Genomic DNA, 17,305 nt, shown 5'->3' with positions numbered 1-17,305 from the left:
AAAATAATAATGGGGGAGGGGAATCTGCTGGAAAAGATGGGAGGCCATGGAATCAAGGGTACATGTAATTTGTTTTGCTTGACTAGACATTGTTATACTGGCTTTTGTTTTTCTTGCTTTCTCCTGGGGGTGGGAGGTGGGAAATGGGAAAAGAGGAATTCAAAACTGAAAAAAAAATTAATTATCTTTAAAAAATGAAAGGTACATGTAGAATTATTCATTTTAACTAGGAGAAGGGTCATTCCTACATATGAGACAAGAGTAAAGGAATTGAGCAAGATGACTGAGTGATTTGAGATGAGGAGGGAAGAAGAGGGAACTCTCCTGAAGAATGAAAATGAATTGAATGAAAAATTGAATTAAAAAAAGACACAAATTCAATCTGGTTCTTTAAGTAGATGGATTAAACCTATTTGTTCTCACACACCCTGCTAACACCACTTCTGATCTACTCCTGGTTTGTTTGTCCTTTGACATGGCTGCTGGTTTTTGCCAAGTCACTTATCAATAAGTAGCAGATCCTTCTGAATGGGGTATCTGGGAGAAGTGCATGGTGGGATGGAAGGGAAGAGAAGTGGAGGTAGTTTAGAGAAAGACTAGCAAGGAGAGTGAGCCACAGACTTTAAACCATCTGAAAGGGAACTCAGATACTTGCCAGTAACCAATGTGGAAAATCCTTCCCTCCCTTCTGCCCCTTCCCTACACTATACACATTCTTTTAGGAGATGGAGAAAGAATATTGGAGAGAGATATAACATTGAAACATGCCTTCAGAAATTCTAATTGGTGGACCAGAATAATGGAACTTCTTCATTAGTCACTGTGATCATCTCTGTAGCAACAGGACTGTAAACCGTCATGTAGCCTTTTGAGTACTGCATTTTTTTTTCTACTTAAAGAGTTCATTTTGCAGGAGGGTATTTATTTCAAGCAAGGGGAATGCTGTGAGACAGTATTTGTTAGAAGAAATAATTACTGTTTACTGTTTGTTGCTACTAATAAAGACATATAAAAATAATCATTATTCTTGTTGCCCAACCTCCGCTGCATCTGGGATGATGCAAAAATAACAGACATGAATTAAATCAAACTAGTCTGTGTATGTGAGTAATGAGTCACACATATACGTACAATTAAACCAGAAATAAACAAAGAAAGATTTCATGCTCCCCAATGAGACCAGGACTTTAAAACACTGAATTTATGAGCCTATTGATAGTGTCTGTTGATGCCTTGTTTTTTTGTTTTGTTTTGTTTTGTTGTCTAGATCTAGGACTCTAACTCAAACAGTGAACTAGAAAGTCCCCACTGTATAAACTCATGTTTATACAATATATACAATAATTTCATGCACAATTTTCTCTATTCTACTTTGCATATAGAAATGCTTCATGTTTGGAAAATTAAGAATAAAAATTAATTAAAACTTTTAAAATTGGCAATAGGGTTCATGCTTGATGCAGACCTATATTGAAGGTCTTTACAAATGACTAGGAGTGTTGTATGTTATGGGTTAGTCTCCATAAATTTTAATGATTATTTCATCCCACAAACTACTAGACTCTATAATTTCAAATATGAATTATTATGTTAATTGTTTTCTTAATACTAAGTAACCTTACATTCTGTTTATAAATCCTACTTGATCATAATGGATTTTTCTATGTCCTGTTTATGTTTGTGCACATTTTAGCCAATATTTTTGCATAAATTTCATTAGTTACTAACCTACTATTTTCTTTACTACATTTTTCCTCTTGGAAGGAGCTGAGTAGCCCACCACATCCTCCAGTTTTAAAAACTCTATATAGAATAAGAATTAAGTTTGGCCTCAGACACTAATAATTGCCCAGCTGTGACTTGGGCAAGTCACTTAACCCCATTGCTTCAAATAAGTAAAAACTTTTTAAAAAAAGGAACTGGAGATAAAAATGGCAAACTTACTCTAGTGTCTTTGGCAGGGAAGGTCCAAAAAGGAAGGGATTACAAAGAGTTAGACATTACTGAAAACAGCAAGAAATTAAATGTTAATAGTTGTTTTCAGATACCCCAGGAATGGCCTGACATTTCTTTTATGAAGTCTAGTTTGTTACAGTTTGATCATTTCTTGTTTTATTATATTTGGCATTTTATATTTTTAAAAAGTCATCCTAAAGGTCTCATTTCTCAAATATGTAGTGAATTAAGTCTAATTTATAAAAATACAAGTCATTCCCCCAAATGATAAATGATCAAAAGATATGAACAGTCAGTTTTCAGTCAAAGAAATCAAAACTATTTATAGCCATATGAAATAATGTTACAACTATTGATTAGAGAAATGCAAATTAAAACAACTCTGAAGTGCCACCTCACACCTATCATTTTGGATAATATGACAAAAAAAGAAAATGATGGATGTTGGAGGGGTTGTGAGAAAACTGGAATTAATGCACTGTTGGTGGAGTTGTAAATTTATTCAACCACTCAGCAGAACAAAGTGGAACTATGCTCAAAGGGCTTTGATTCAGCAAAGGTCTGCTGCTAGGTCTATATCCCAAAAAGGGGCAGGGGAAGGACCTATTTGTACAAAAGTATTTATAGCAGTTCTTTTTGTTGGCGGCTAAGAATTGAAAATCAAAGTGATGCCCATCAACAGGAGAATGGCTAAACATACCAGTATATAATTGTAATGGAATAGTCTTGTGCTATAAGAAATAACAAACAAGATGATTTCAGAAAAACCTGGACTTACATGAACTGATGCAAAGTGAAGTGACAGAACCAAGATAATGTCACATACAATAACAGTAATATTGTTCCATGAATAATTGTGAATGACTTACATATTTTCAGCAGGAAAATCCTAAAGGACCTAGCATGACAAAGCATACATTCTGCCTCCAGAGGAGGAATGGATATTGTTTGAATGCAGACTGAAGGAAGCATGGTATTTTTCACTTTTTTTCATTTTTCTTTTTTACTGGAGGCTTCTTGTACAGAATGATTAACATAGAACTGTTTTACATGATGGCACATGCATAACCTTATATTCCCATGACCACACCGATTACTTTCTCAGGGAGAAGGGAGGAAAAGGAGAGTGAGAGCAATAGAATTTGAAACTCAAAACTGAAAATGTTTTAACATATAATTGGGGTCTTCAACCCTTTGTGACTGCGTGGCCGTGCGGTGCAGGCAGCGATGGCCTAGAGCTTACCCAGCTAATCTCTTATTCCGGCTCGACCTCGACCTCGGCCTGGAGCTCCAGCCCCAGCCCCAGCCCCAGCCCCAGCCCCAGCCCCAGCCCCAGCCCCAGCCCCAGCTCCAGCTCCAGCTCCAGCTCCAGCTCCAGCTCCAGCTCCCCGTGAACTCGGATGCGGCGCTGAGCCGAAGGAGGAACCGGAGATGGCGACCGCAGAGGGGGCGGTAGAAGGAGAAGATGGAGGCGGTGAGGCGGCCGAACTAGCCCGGCCTGCAGGCACGGATGTTTTCTCAAGGTTTCTTGCCTGATGCTTATGCCACTATAGTGTTATATTGTTATAACAATGAAGGTCACCTTTGTATCATTTAAAGTGAAAGAAATACATGTACAAAGTGTGAAAAAGTACAGAATGTTCAATAAGCTGGTGAAGAGTGTAGTACTATACTTGGAGAACATTTTTTGACATAAGCCGCCTATTCGACAAAGACAAGAAGCAATACCTTTATGAGAATTGTGGAGTTTGTAGAATTGTTCCCAAGGAAGAATTTTTTAATTGATTGAAATATAACCATGTCTATCCTTGAATCTGCAAGGGCATCACAATACCTAAGAATGTCTAATATGTCAATAAACAGGATTGTCCTATAAATTTGGAAGACATTCATATGTCCTATGTAATTGTTCATGTCTTATCATGTGGGCATCTTCTACACAGAACATGTTATGAACAAATATTAAAAGAAGATCCATTATGTATACACCCTGCTTTTGTTGTCATTGGCGACAGTTGGAAAATGAAGTAACACAAACTCCCGTGTCAACAGATTATCAGAATATGACTGGAAATTCCCTGCAATGATTTTAGTGCCAGCTCTACAATCCAGTTCTACATTTTAGGAATGAAGTAAGAGCTGTGAGTTGTACAATACTGCCCTCCATGGAGGATGTGGAATTCTTCTAGAAAGCAGTGACCAGCCTTTCTACATTGAATAGAGTTGCCTGAGGAGAGGCACCACTGTTTCTAAAATAAGAGACATTCCTTGGTATACTGTTACTATGCTGTCACAAACATTAGTATGATGTTTATGATCATATCACAACATAAACTCCCACTACAGGGACTCAGTGATCAGACTCTTAATAGAATTGTTATAATGTTTATTGTTGTGCAAAAACTGGAGCTCTCCCATTGAGTGGAAATGTTTTCAATGTTATTTGGAACACAGATGAAATTCTGCTTTGAAACTGATATTCATTAGAATGTATAATTTATTTCCTTTTAAACATAGTTAAGGAACAAGAATCCACAAATAGTTCTTTGGTTTTTTTTTTTTTTTAGGTTTTTGCAAGGCAATGGAGTTAAGTGGCTTGCCCAGGGCCACACGGCTAGGTAATTATTAAGTGTCTGAGACCAGATTTGAACCCAGGTACTCCTGACTCCAAGGCTGGTGCTTTATCCACTACGCTACCTAGCTGCTCCCACAAATAGTTCTTAAAAGAACTGTGCTTAACATTAAAACTTTATCTTAAGTGTTGTAAGACTGGTGTTTATCTTATTGTCTAAATAAACTTTTAGAATTTTATGAAGCAGTAATCCTATAAAAGTGTATTTTAATGTAATATTGAACAAAAATTCTTAGCATTGCCATAAAAATATAATTGGGAAAAATAAAATATATTTAAAATAATCATCCATTTCTTTTAGATTTTCCCATTTATTTGCACATGTGTATGGAAATCAGCTAAGTAGTTCAATGGATAGAGCTCTGGATGTCAAATGCAGCTTCAGGTTGTTTTCTATGTGACCTTGAGCAAGTCACTTTACCTCTGTTTGTTTAAGCTCCTGGAGAAGGAAATGGCAAAATATTCTAGTATCTTTGACAAGAAAATCCCATATGGTGTCTTTGGTCAAATGTTTTATAATTTTTTTTTTAGGTTTTTACAAGGCAAATGGGGTTAAGTGGCTTACCCAAGGCCACACTACTAGGTAATTATTAAGTATCTGAGGCTGGATTTGAACTCAGGTATGCCTGACTCCAGGGCATCTATCCACTGTGCCACCTAGCTACCCCTAAAGATTCAAATATAACTAAAAAAACAACAATCATGCATAATAATCTGATATTTTTATAAGATCAGAGAGCTAGAATTGGAAAAGGCTTTACAGGTGAAGAAACTGAGACCCATAAAGGTGCAGAGACTTGACTAAGGCCACAGAAGTAGTAAGTAATGGAGGTAGAATTTTGACCTGGATGCTCTGACTCCAAGTCCACCCTCTTAATTGTATCCTGCTATGGTTTAGACAAGAGGAAGGGATGTGGGCTGATAGTATAAATACATGGGGTCAAGTAAACAAGCATTTAAGTGTCTTCTATGTGCCAGACATTGGACCAACGTGTGGTACTATGAAGAAAGGGACAGAACAGTTGCTGCTTTCCAGGAGTTCACAGTCCAAAGGGGAAGACAACCTGTAAGAAACTGTACAAACAGGACACACACACATATACACACACACACAAACACACACATACATACACACACACATATGTGTGTGTATAAAATCAACAGAGGGAAGGTCTTTGGGGTGGTATATTAAGGGAGACACGGAATGCTAGAAGTGAAATTTTAGCTGGTACTTGAAGGAAGTCATGGAGGGCAAGAGAAGAAGATGGGGAAGGAGTGAGCTCTAGACATAAGGAGAAGTCAGTGAAAAAGCTCTGAGTTGGGAGAAAAGAGTTTTGCAAGTGAGGAACAACAAGGAGGCAGTGTCATTGGATTGGACAGTATGTGGGGATGAATAAAATGTAAGAAGAATAGAAACGAAAGATTTATGAAAGTATCAATTAAAAGCCAGACAGATTTTATATTTGGTCTTGAATTAAGTGAATACCTACACTCCTCCTACCCAATCGCAAATGAAAAAGGAGAAAGAATACTAGACTGGAAGTCAAAAAGTCTGGATTTCTGTCTGATTATAAAACTATCAAAATATAAGAAAGTCATTTAACCTTTCTAACTCTAATTTTCTATTAGTAAAAAGGATTCTGAAAATCTGAAGGGAAATAGTGCCCCAAGAACTTGTAACTGACCCTATTTGTTTCAGCATTTCAATCAGTGACTTGAATGAAGAAACAAATGTCATGACTATTAATTTTTTAGATGACACAAAACTGAGAGGAATAACTAATAGATTGAATGACAGTCATCATCTAAAAAGATCTTCATAGGTGAGAACAATGGGTCAAATCTCAAAAGACTGAATTTATTCCCTATAAATCCAAGGTTCCATAAAAGGTTTAAAAAAACCCCACAACTGTTCATGTACAGAATGGGAAACACATGACTACACAATTACTAGCAAGATTTGAGAATTTTGGGGCGGCTAGGTGGCATAGTGGATAAAGCACCGACCCTGGAGTCAGGAGTACCTGGGTTCAAATATGGTCTCAGACACTTAATAATTACCTAGCTGTGTGGCCTTGGGCAAGCCACTTAACCTTGTTTGCCTTGCAAAAAAAAGCTAAAAAAAAGATTTGAGAATTTTAGTGGACTACTAGCTTAGTATGAATCAAACAGTATTACAAGGTCTCAAAAAGTTAAAATACTCTTAATTTTAGTCTTCAATAAGAAAGTGCTCCAAATGAAAGAGGTGATAATTTCTTTACATGTTTTTTTTTTTTCTGTCAGACTATGCCAGGAGGAGAGGACATGGTATCTCTAGTCTCATAATTTCTAAGGTTGGCTGGGATGTAGAGGTAGAATTATAGCTATATTGGCTTTGCTTCAGAAAGCAAATGGGTGGAAGAAGCAATGGGTATAAATTATAAGGAGGTGGATATTTTGTCTTATGAAAGCGAAAATTTCCAACAATTTGAGTTGCCCAAGAACAGAATGAGGAATATCAAGAAGTAGTGAATTTTCCAGAGGCATTTAAATATAAGTAGTATGTCCATTTCTCAGAGATGATTCAAAAAAGAAATGGAAAGCATTCAACTGTACATAAGAATCCCTGCAGACTGCATAGTTTTAGAAAATCATATATTAATATTACATGTTTTATTACATTTTTATTTTTTAATCATTTCCTAATTATATTTTAATCTGGTTATGGTTGCACTCCGTAATATTGTAAGCCACTACTATTCCTCCTATTCAATTATGCTTGGGAATTGATAACCTTTGAAATCTCTTCTGAGATTCTAGGAAAATATTCAGGGTCTTCTGATGAATAGACTTTGTTCTTGACTTGAATGATGAATAGGTAATCTCCAGATTCTGAAGAAAAAAAAATAGTAGATTATCTATAAAGTGCTGAAATTCTTAACTTTTTTTAAATTTACAAATCAAAAGTGTCTTATAAACTATAATAGGCAAGCAAGAGGGCAGCAGAATATTTGTATATGTAAATTTGTCTATAGATGTGTAAATCTACAAATTTAGTCTGGAAGGGATTTCAGGAAACATCTAATCCAGAGATGAGGAAAATGAAGACTCAAGAGGTTAAGTGCCTTTGCCAAAGTCACACAGGTAATTAATATCAGAATCAGGATTTAAATCCATAACCCCTTTCTATAATTTCATCTCCTTCCCCTACACTATCCTGTTTTATATACCAACAGGTAATTAATATCAGAATCAGGATTTAAATCCATAACCCCTATCTATAATTTCATCTCCTTCCCCTACACTATTCTGTTTTATATACCAATTGTTTATATGTTTTAGTTTTGGTCTTATAATAAAAAATAAAAGAAGTGATTACTGAGACTATTGCTTATTCAGAACACAGATTCATACTCAAGGATTTTTTGTTTTGTTTTCTAATGATCTTTTCTTCTTGATTTTACACAGTCCATTAAAGATCCTGTATAGAACAATTAATCTAATTGTTTCAATTGACCAGTTATGAGGGGCTAAAGATATGAAGTGCCTTTCCCATATATTACTGTTGAAATGCTACAAATCTATTAAAGTTACCTAACAGAATTTCTTTCTTGGTAAGGAAATGGAGAGAGGCAGAGTGGAAAGAAGAGTCAGGGTGAGTAAATAGGATGTCTGTTTCATTCTCGGCCAGGTCTTGCATGAATTATAAATGAAAATAAGTCTGGGGGCAGCTAGATGGTAGAATGGATGAAGGCAAGAAGACTCATCTTCTTGGGTAGTAATATGGCCTCAGATACTTACTGGCTATGTGACCCTGGGAAAGTCACTGAACTTTATTGGTCTCAGTTTCTTCATCTGTAAAATGAGCTAGAGAAGGAAATGGTAAACCACTCTAGTAGCTTTGCTAAGAAAACCTCAAATGGGATCATGAAGAGTTGGATAGGGGCAGCTAGGTGGCGCAGTGGATAAAGCACGGGCCCTGGAATCAGGAGGACCTGAGCTCAAATCCGACCTCAGACACTTAATAATTACCTAGTTATGTGGGCTTGGGCAAGCCACTTAGCCCCATTGCCTTGCAAAAACCTAAAAAAAAAAAGAGTTGGACATTTGTGGGATTACATGAATGATGAGGTTTCATCTAAGACTTTCAGAAGGATATGCTTGCTCTCTTTCTTAACACACACACACACACACACACACACACACACACACACACACAATCAGAAACTTTTCAATACTGATCGACTCTTTTCCAGCACAACCTAGGCTACAATAAATGAAGGGTAGGAATATCTATACATTCATAAACACTCTGCTCAAGTAGAACCTAAAATTGCATGGAGTCAACAAAAGGAAGGAGCACTTCTAAGCAGAAATATATTTATTCCAATATGAACAAAAAGTGAAGCATCCATTTCAGATGTAAACCCACTTACATATATACAATGCATATATATATATGTATTATATATATATATAGTCTTCTTTCCTCTGTTTTTCCTTGGTGACTAAGCATCTTCATGAAAATTCCTGTTATCGATGCAAATAATTTTTTTCCATTTTGAAGCACAGGGTTAAATCTTTGAGGACATTCTTAAATCCTGGGTGATTTTTGAACCTTACATAGGTATCAGGTTAACAATTGTGCAAGTAGGGCTAGTCTGAGATTTAAGAAGGGAGCTAAAAGATCCTTTACCCAATTATCCTTCATCTGCTCCAGGGTCTGAAAATCCACAATTGAAAGTACATTTCTTTGCAACAAATTGTGAAGATTCCACGAAGTTTCAGTTTAAAAACAACCTACAAAAAATAAAACCGTAGAAAAGGCAATGATTATTATCACCCTTTATATGAATTAGCTAATGGTCCAACTCTTTTCATTCTATAGGACTGAGGAATGGAACAAAGGATAGGTAGATTTTTAATAGAGATAGAAAGATAGGAGTAAGTCCATTTTATGAAGCACTGATTGGGGAGGACTGATTCTGTTTGAAAGCCTTGGGTCCCTAGTGGGAAGAGGTATGGATGGTAAGTGACTAGTAGAAGAATACAGCAAGAAGAAGCAGCAAAAGGACTTCTCAACTTTGCCAGGAACATTCTTAACAAATCTTGGGGCAGTTAGGTGGCAGTGGATAGAGCACACATGGATTCTGGAGTAAGGAGGACCTGAGTTCAAATGTGACCTCAGACATTTAATAATTGCCTAGCTGTGTGACCTTGGGCAAGTCACTTAACCCCATTTCCCCTTAAATTTAAAAAAAAAACAAGTTTTGTCTGCTATTTCTTACTATAAAAAGTGAGAAATCCCACTCTGACTCAGATGCTTTTGGAAGATATGAATTTGGCAGACACCAGAACTACAACCTCAGTCTGGTCAATCACTTCTGCATTCCCAAGGAGAACGAAACTTTTGGGTAGTGGATGGAGATGTAGGAAAGCCAGACAGACTCTCGAGGCTTTTTAATAAAGGTCTTTCTGCTGCTCCAACATGTCAGAATGCAAAGAAATACACTTAAATCAAGGACCTTTCTGGAAATACTAAATGAATATGGAAAGCAGATACCGAGTCTCATCGACTCCTGATCTGGGTTATCTGTCACCTAATAAAGGTGTAGCATTTCTAGGTAGAGAAGAAACACTTTATCGGTAACATCTGTAGAGTGGTCCTTTGTGGAGTTCAATTAAAGCCTGGGGCACCCTTCCCCTGGCCTCCTTGAATTTATTTCAATATTTTGCCAATTTTATTTCAGTATTATTATTTTCCTTTGTAATTTTACGCATTTACAATCTGAGAACTGATCCAAAAGTTTTCCTCACCAAAGAATCCATGCAATACAAAAAAGTGGTGAACTCCTCCTCAAGGGAGAGCTGAACTCTTTGTATACGATGAAAAAAGATCAGTCTCTTTAAAACAATAGAGATGATGTCCGTATCGACAGGATAGGCTTCCGTAGAGGCAGAAGCACAATCTTGGTACAGGGTTCAAAGTTCAGGGGACCCGCTTCATCTCAGATCTTATGACCACTGCGGCCCATCTGTCGGTAGGTGGCAGACCTCATCTACTCACAACCTCTGAGGAGAAAGTTCAGAGGCTTGCGAAGAGATCTTTCTTCCACTGTGACTTCCCATTTCTCTGGAAGCAGAGAAAGCCGGACGTGGGGAAGCCCGAGTCGGAGTTGGCTGCATCCGCGGACAGAGCTTTGCTGCGTGCTTTGCTTTCTTCTCCTTTACCTGTTGAATCCATTTTCCTGACCTCTCTCTCGAGCACGGAGAATTGAGCTCATCAGAGGGACAGAGAGGGAGGCAAAAAAAAAAAAAAATGAATTCGAGACTCGCTGAGAGCTAGCGGTCCGCAAAATCCCTTTCTCTCCCATATTTAACCTGGTCCTTAGTTGGCGCTTAATAAATGTTTATTGAATGACTGAATGAGGCTTTTCCTTCGTGAGGGGAAATTTCATCTGGGTCTATGTAACTAGGAAACTAGAAAAGAAAGTTTAGATAACCAACGTGAATTCCAAAGATCTCCAAATTGTCCTTTAACTCCTCTGGCCCTCCCTGTCTATCTTGATCGCCTGGCTAGAGCCTTGCCTGAACCTTAGCAAATCTCAGCACTTTTCCCTTCGCTGGCAGAAATGAGTTGCCAACGTTTCTAAGTGTTTCCAGAAAAGATGATTTTGTTGCCTAGGAAGGTTCGTCACATTAGACTCCTTTTGAAAAGACATCGACAGAGGAAAGACAGTAGTGTTCAGTGGAAAATATCAATAACTGATGGTTCGGTGCCATTTTCGTCGCCCCTGTCTGCTGTAGTTTAAAGTGTCTGCAAACTCAACTGATAGCACAAAGAAAACTACCCGGTTGATTCAGAAATTATGTAAGAGCGAAAATTTCTGTGAGAAGTCCTTGGAATATCCTGATTTCTATCAAGAAGTCACCTTGGTCCCAGTTATAACTGGTTAATGTTGTACAGCTTAATGTTCACTCTCTTAGTTATTTTACAGCTGTTTTATTTAATAGCCACCCAGTGAAAATCATTTTAAGAAAATAGATGCGACATCTAAAATCCCTGTCCCTTCCCCACCCCCACACAAAAAATTATGGGTTAGAGACTACAAGCCTTTCCGTAACTAGTTCCTGAGCATCAAAAATCCCATTTGAAAAGAATTTTAAAAAAAGAGAAAGGACTATATTTGATTAGCTACGAAAGCACTTAAATAATCGTGAGCATGTTGAAAATTTTAATTTTGACTCGGAAAAAAGGTTAAAGTCTATTGTACAGAATATAATTCACGATCACATTGGATGATTATTCTGAAAAGAAAACCAGTACATTCTTGTTGAACAGAACTCAAATATGATAACTTAAACCAGGATAGAAAACTACTGTTTCAGTCTTTGAAAACTTAGGACATGTGTAATGTTACAGACCTCTAAAATTCAAAAGTGTGAACTGTAAGAGTGTGAAATCCAATAATTTTCAGCTTTTTCCAGCAGGAGAAATGTTCCATCAATCCGGTAACATTTGAATGAGAGGTACTGAGAACAGCGAGGTACTATTTTCACTAACTGAAACAGAAAAAACAATTAAACGGGAAATTGAATTCGATGAAAACATTTCCTTTCCCTCCACCTGCTGTTACCACAGAGTCTAGTATATTTACCCAAACCAAAAATAAACCTTAAAAATTTTTCATTAAAGGTTTTATTTTCCCGTTGTAGATTCCATTCCTTAGTTCACCCAGATGTGTGCATATGTATACGTATACTTTGAATGCAGATCTATAAACGCGAAGACTACTTCCAAGAGTGAATTAAGGGCTAGACTTCGAGTCAGATCTGCGTTCAAATCCTACCTTCAAGATCTATTCAGGATGACTTGTCAATGAACCTATTTTTCAAATCTGTAAAATACAAATTGTGGGGGAATGACCACCGTCTTGGGAAGGGAGGTCCTTACTCCCAAAATGAAATTACGCATTTGGCCCAATAAACAAATTCTATCCAAATGATAAGTCTTTCTTCTCACATTCCGATTTCCCGTAGACAATTTTATTCCCCTATGAAGCAGCTCTATTTTCCAGAAGCTCCTATTTATAAGTATTTGTGGTTTATCATAGTATTTTCAATGTTGTCTGCAAAAATATTTGCAAAAGTTGCATTTTCTAGGAAGCATTTTAGCATAAAGTGTCCTTGGGACATTTGAAAGGAAACTTTTTTTTTATTAAATTAAAAACTATGGGCTAATGGCATTTAAAAAAATCAGCTGTACGAGGAATACACTTAGGGAGAATTGATTGGGGAGACTGAAAAAATGGTGACCAGATAACTTTTTATATTGTTATGATTCCTATTCCTAATAAAATGAGCAAACACATTTCTCCATCACACTGGGCAGGGGGGATCGCTAGACAGCAGGAGCTAGGACTCTGCGTCGATTTTCCAGTCGACCCAATTTTGAGAGTCAGGTGGGTCTTCGGAGGGTGTGAGTCTCCTGAAAACCACTGATGAGGGCTCAGTTAAGCCAAACTGTATTTTCTAGAGTTTTGTTGCTGGGATCGAAATGGAGTGTCAAAAGTTAGCAAAGGAAGGAAGGACGACTAATATTTCCAGTGGCCTCCGCGTCGAAATTGTGATCATTTGATTGCGTATGAATCGAGTCCGTCCCCATACAAGAATGAAGAACGAGTTCTTCCCCCCCCCCCCCCATACGTCTCTTTTTTGTACAGATTCACTCTATCTCTGGATTAGGAATGTGTTCCTGGGATTCTTTCCCCGTTCCCCTGTGGTGGCTCTGACGTGGGTAGCCATGTGACAGGCCCCCTTCTGCTATAAGGAGAGAGAAAGGCCCGCCCTCTCTTGGACTCAGCCCCATCCTCTCCACGATCTTTCCCCAGACTCTCACCCAGCACACGCGCGCGCGCCCAACTCCCTGCCTTATTTGCCCCCAGCTTTGCCACCTCCTCCTTGAAAAGAGTGGGTGTGGGAGCGCCGGGGGAGGGGGAGAAAGCCAACTTTTCAGGGCGCCCCGGGCTTGCCTAAGGGCGCGCGCGCGCGTGTGTGAGTAAGTGTGTGCTTGGGCACGCGGGAGAGGAGAGGAGAGGAGAGGAGAGGAGACAGGCAGGAGGAGGAGCGCTTTTCCTCCCGGGCCCCGCTGGCCCAGCATCCCGGGTGTGAGCAGCCGCCGCAGCCGCAGCAAGCCCGCGGTCTGGCTCCCTCTGGCCCGGCTCGCAGGCGTGCCCCGGGGCGCGGCGGGGGCCTCGAGCCCCGCGCCCCTATGCACCGCCCCGCCGCCGAGGAGGAGCCATGACCCTGAGCGCGGAGATGTCCGATGCCTCCGGACTGGCAGAAGAGACCGACATCGATGTGGTGGGGGAGGGCGAGGACGAGGAGGAGGAGGAGGAGGAGGACGGCGGCGGCGGCGGGAGCGGCGGCCCCGGGCTCCGTAGGCGGCGTCGCTCTTACGCCGAAGAGGAAGACGAGGAGGACGACGAGGACGACGAGGAGGAGGAGGAGGAGGACGCGCTGCTCTGCCCCGGGCCCGGGGGCCCCGCAGCCGCCCCGGGGGCGGGCCGGGCGGCCGGGCCGGGCGGCGAGGGCAGCGGCGGCGGGGGCGGCGCGGCGGCGGCGGGCGGCGCGGGCGCGGGCGCGGGCGCGGGCGGCGGCGGGGCCAAGAACCCGCTGGTGAAGCCGCCCTACTCGTACATCGCGCTCATCACCATGGCCATCCTGCAGAGCCCCAAGAAGCGGCTGACGCTGAGCGAGATCTGCGAGTTCATCAGCGGCCGCTTCCCCTACTACCGGGAGAAGTTCCCGGCCTGGCAGAACAGCATCCGCCACAACCTCTCGCTCAACGACTGCTTCGTCAAGATCCCCCGCGAGCCGGGCAACCCGGGCAAGGGCAACTACTGGACGCTGGACCCCGAGTCCGCCGACATGTTCGACAACGGCAGCTTCCTGCGCCGGAGGAAGCGCTTCAAGCGGCAGCCGCTGCTCCCGCCCGCCGCCGCCGAGACGCTGCTGCTGCGGGGCGCGGGGGGCCGCGGGGGACCCGGCCGCCGCCGCCGCCGCCGCCGCCGCCGCCGCCGCCGCCGCCCTGTTCCCGCCGCCGCCGCCGCCCGCGCCGCCGCCGCCGCCGCCGCCGCCGCCGCACGCCTACGGCTACGGCCCCTACAGCTGCGGCTACGGCCTCCAGCTGCAGCCCTACCCGCCCCCCTCGGCCCTGTTCGCCGCCTTCCACCCGCACGCCGCCGCCCACCACCACCCGCACCCGCACCCGCACTCGCCGCCGCCGCCGGCCGCCCACGGGGCGGCGGCCGAGCTGGCCAGGACCGCCTTCAGCTACCCGCCGGCCGCGCTGGGCCCGGGGCTGCCGGGCTCCCTGCAGGCGCCGGCCAAGCCGGGGGCCGGCCCGGGCCTGGCGCGCTCGCCCTTTTCCATCGAGAGCATCATCGGGGGCAGCCTGGGCCCCGCCGCCGCCGCTGCCGCCGCCGCCGCCGCCGCCGCCGCCGCCGCCGCCGCCGCCTCGTCGGCGTCCTCGTCGGCGTCGTCGTCGCCGCTGTCGCCCGCGCCCGCGCCCGCGGCGCCCGGGGCCAGCTGCGCCGCGCAGGCGGCCGTGGGGCCCGCCGCCGCGCTCACCCGCTCCCTGGTGGCCGCCGCCGCCGCCGCCGCCGCCTCCTCGTCCTCCGCAGCCCTGGGCTCGCTGCACCAAGGGGCGGCCCTGGCCGGCGTGGAGACCTTGACCGCTAGGATTTCCAACTGTTAATGGTTTGTCGCTTTCTTTTCCTTTTTAAAAGACCAGACAAACCGATATGAGGGGAAAAGAAAGAGAGAAGGTAGGATATCGGGGTCCTTCTTGCTTTCCTGACTTGGCGGGGGCTAGAGGTTTATCTTATCCCCACCCCTCCCCCTACACCCACCTTGACCTCCGCGAGATCCCCACCCCCACCCCCACCTCCTGCGAGACCGCGTGTTTGGGCAGCGGAGCCGGCTCCCCTCCCGGCGCCCACTATTTATGCAAAGCCAGTCCTATGCTGCAGCGGCAGAAACCGTGTGGATGGATGGATTGAGGGTTGGGGCGGCGTCCCTGTCTGGAAAGTGGTTGCTTCCCCGCCCCCACCCCCCCGGATTTCTTAATTATTATTATTATTATTATTAATAATGAAATAAATCTCTGAGCCCTTTTTCGGTTTCGAGATTCTCAGGTCCAAGGGTTCAAAATCAATAATGTACAGAAGATTAATAATAAGGAAAAATAATAATAGAGGTCCTGAGGGACAGCAGCAAAGCAATACTTTTTCATCGTAGGACACTTGTCTGGTGTACTTTTTTTATAAAAAGAAAAAAATGATTAACATGTTTACATGGAAGGAAAAAAAAGTCAAGATTATCGTTTCTTATCTTAACCTGTGTTTTGTATCATAATAGACTTATGGAATTTTTATTTTGTACTGAATGCGTATTCTTTAAAAGGAATATTGTAAAATTTACTGGCAACTATTATTGTATCATTCTAATGTAAGATTTTTACACGTTTTCGGAAATAAAAATTTTTAATTTTCAAAGAAAATCCACCAAAATAATTGATTGGACTCGTCCCCCTTCTTAGTTTTTTTTCCCCTTTACTGTTAAAAAAAAGTTCATAAATGAACACTTAATGGGAATAGAATAGAAAAAAAATGAGTTTCCAAAAAACGTCATCAAAAGATCCTATTATGACTTTTCTCTCTCAGACTATGGGAAAAGAAGGGGAAAAGGTGGTGGGAAATAATTTTGAAATGTTACTAAAAATAAAGTAGAAAAGTTTAAGAGAATTACTTTAAGAGAAGGTATGGGACCATTACCGCTGATTTACTCGCTAAAGTGAATAATTTCTACTCACTTTTCAGTAATGAGACTATGCAGTTAAAAACATAGTATCCAAATGATACTGTAATAGTAGTGGAAATCAAGACAAACAATTATAAAAAGGAAAAGTTTAAATTTCTACTATGGAAATGTTTGCTTTAGGGATAAAAAAGTGTTGCTGAAAATTATTTTTCATTTAAAGTTTTTTAAAAATGTATTAAAGCCTAGCATTTGCACAAAATGCAATTTTTTTAAAAATGGAAAAGAATATGAAATTTTAAAACAGATGTTCACACCCTCATATACTTAAACCATTCAACTTTAAACTAAAATACATTTTACTGAAAAAAATTTTCAAATAAAATTCATGTGTCGTTTCATTGAACTAATTAAATTTATAAGTGATAATTGAAAGTTTTAAATATTTTTGAAATGTCTTCTTAAACAGCTAATTTCTGGCTCACTGAAAAAGTAAGTCTGTTATCTTAAGTGAATAATTTTAAAATTGATTGTATTCGAAATTTAGGATCTGTAGTAGGTTAGGATTTATATCTAAACGTGTTTACATATTTTATATTTAAAGAGTATCCGAGGCCAAGTCACCAAATCTGATCTTTTAACACACTATATCTATATCTACCTATTTATCTATGTGCATACATATATATATATGCATATATTATGAAGATTTGCAGATTTGGTCTCCATTGTGATCTATACGCAGAGTGTTTTTGAAGTCAGTTACGCAGGAAAGGGAAAATCTTGCAAGTATTATATTCTTTATTGAAATTATTGTCCCTTTTCTTCCCGGAGACAAAGTAAAACAACTACCGATGTATTAACACTCTTATGAAGGCAATTAAACCTTTATTTCCAGGAATGGTTGAGGAAAAGTTG

General features: G+C 41.3%; 1 protein-coding gene and 1 pseudogene across 1 annotated transcript; both read left to right on the top strand.

The window, feature by feature from the left end:
• The first annotated feature begins 3,527 nt into the window (after window positions 1-3,527).
• On the top strand, window positions 3,528-4,177 carry LOC141498999 (RING finger and CHY zinc finger domain-containing protein 1 pseudogene; annotated as a pseudogene).
• A 9,632-nt stretch (window positions 4,178-13,809) lies between these two features.
• On the top strand, window positions 13,810-16,794 carry FOXD1 (forkhead box D1). Its single transcript, XM_074200356.1, is given in 2 exon segments — window positions 13,810-14,635; window positions 14,637-16,794. Coding segments are annotated over 2 exon segments (1,458 nt in total). The 5' UTR covers window positions 13,810-13,867; the 3' UTR covers window positions 15,327-16,794.
• The last annotated feature ends 511 nt before the right edge of the window (window positions 16,795-17,305 follow it).

Source organism: Macrotis lagotis, chromosome X, assembly GCF_037893015.1.
Source record: "Macrotis lagotis isolate mMagLag1 chromosome X, bilby.v1.9.chrom.fasta, whole genome shotgun sequence".
Lineage (NCBI taxonomy): Eukaryota > Metazoa > Chordata > Mammalia > Peramelemorphia > Peramelidae > Macrotis > Macrotis lagotis.
The sequence above is the reverse complement of the archived record's forward strand: the minus strand, read 5'-3'. Positions and strand labels throughout refer to the sequence as shown.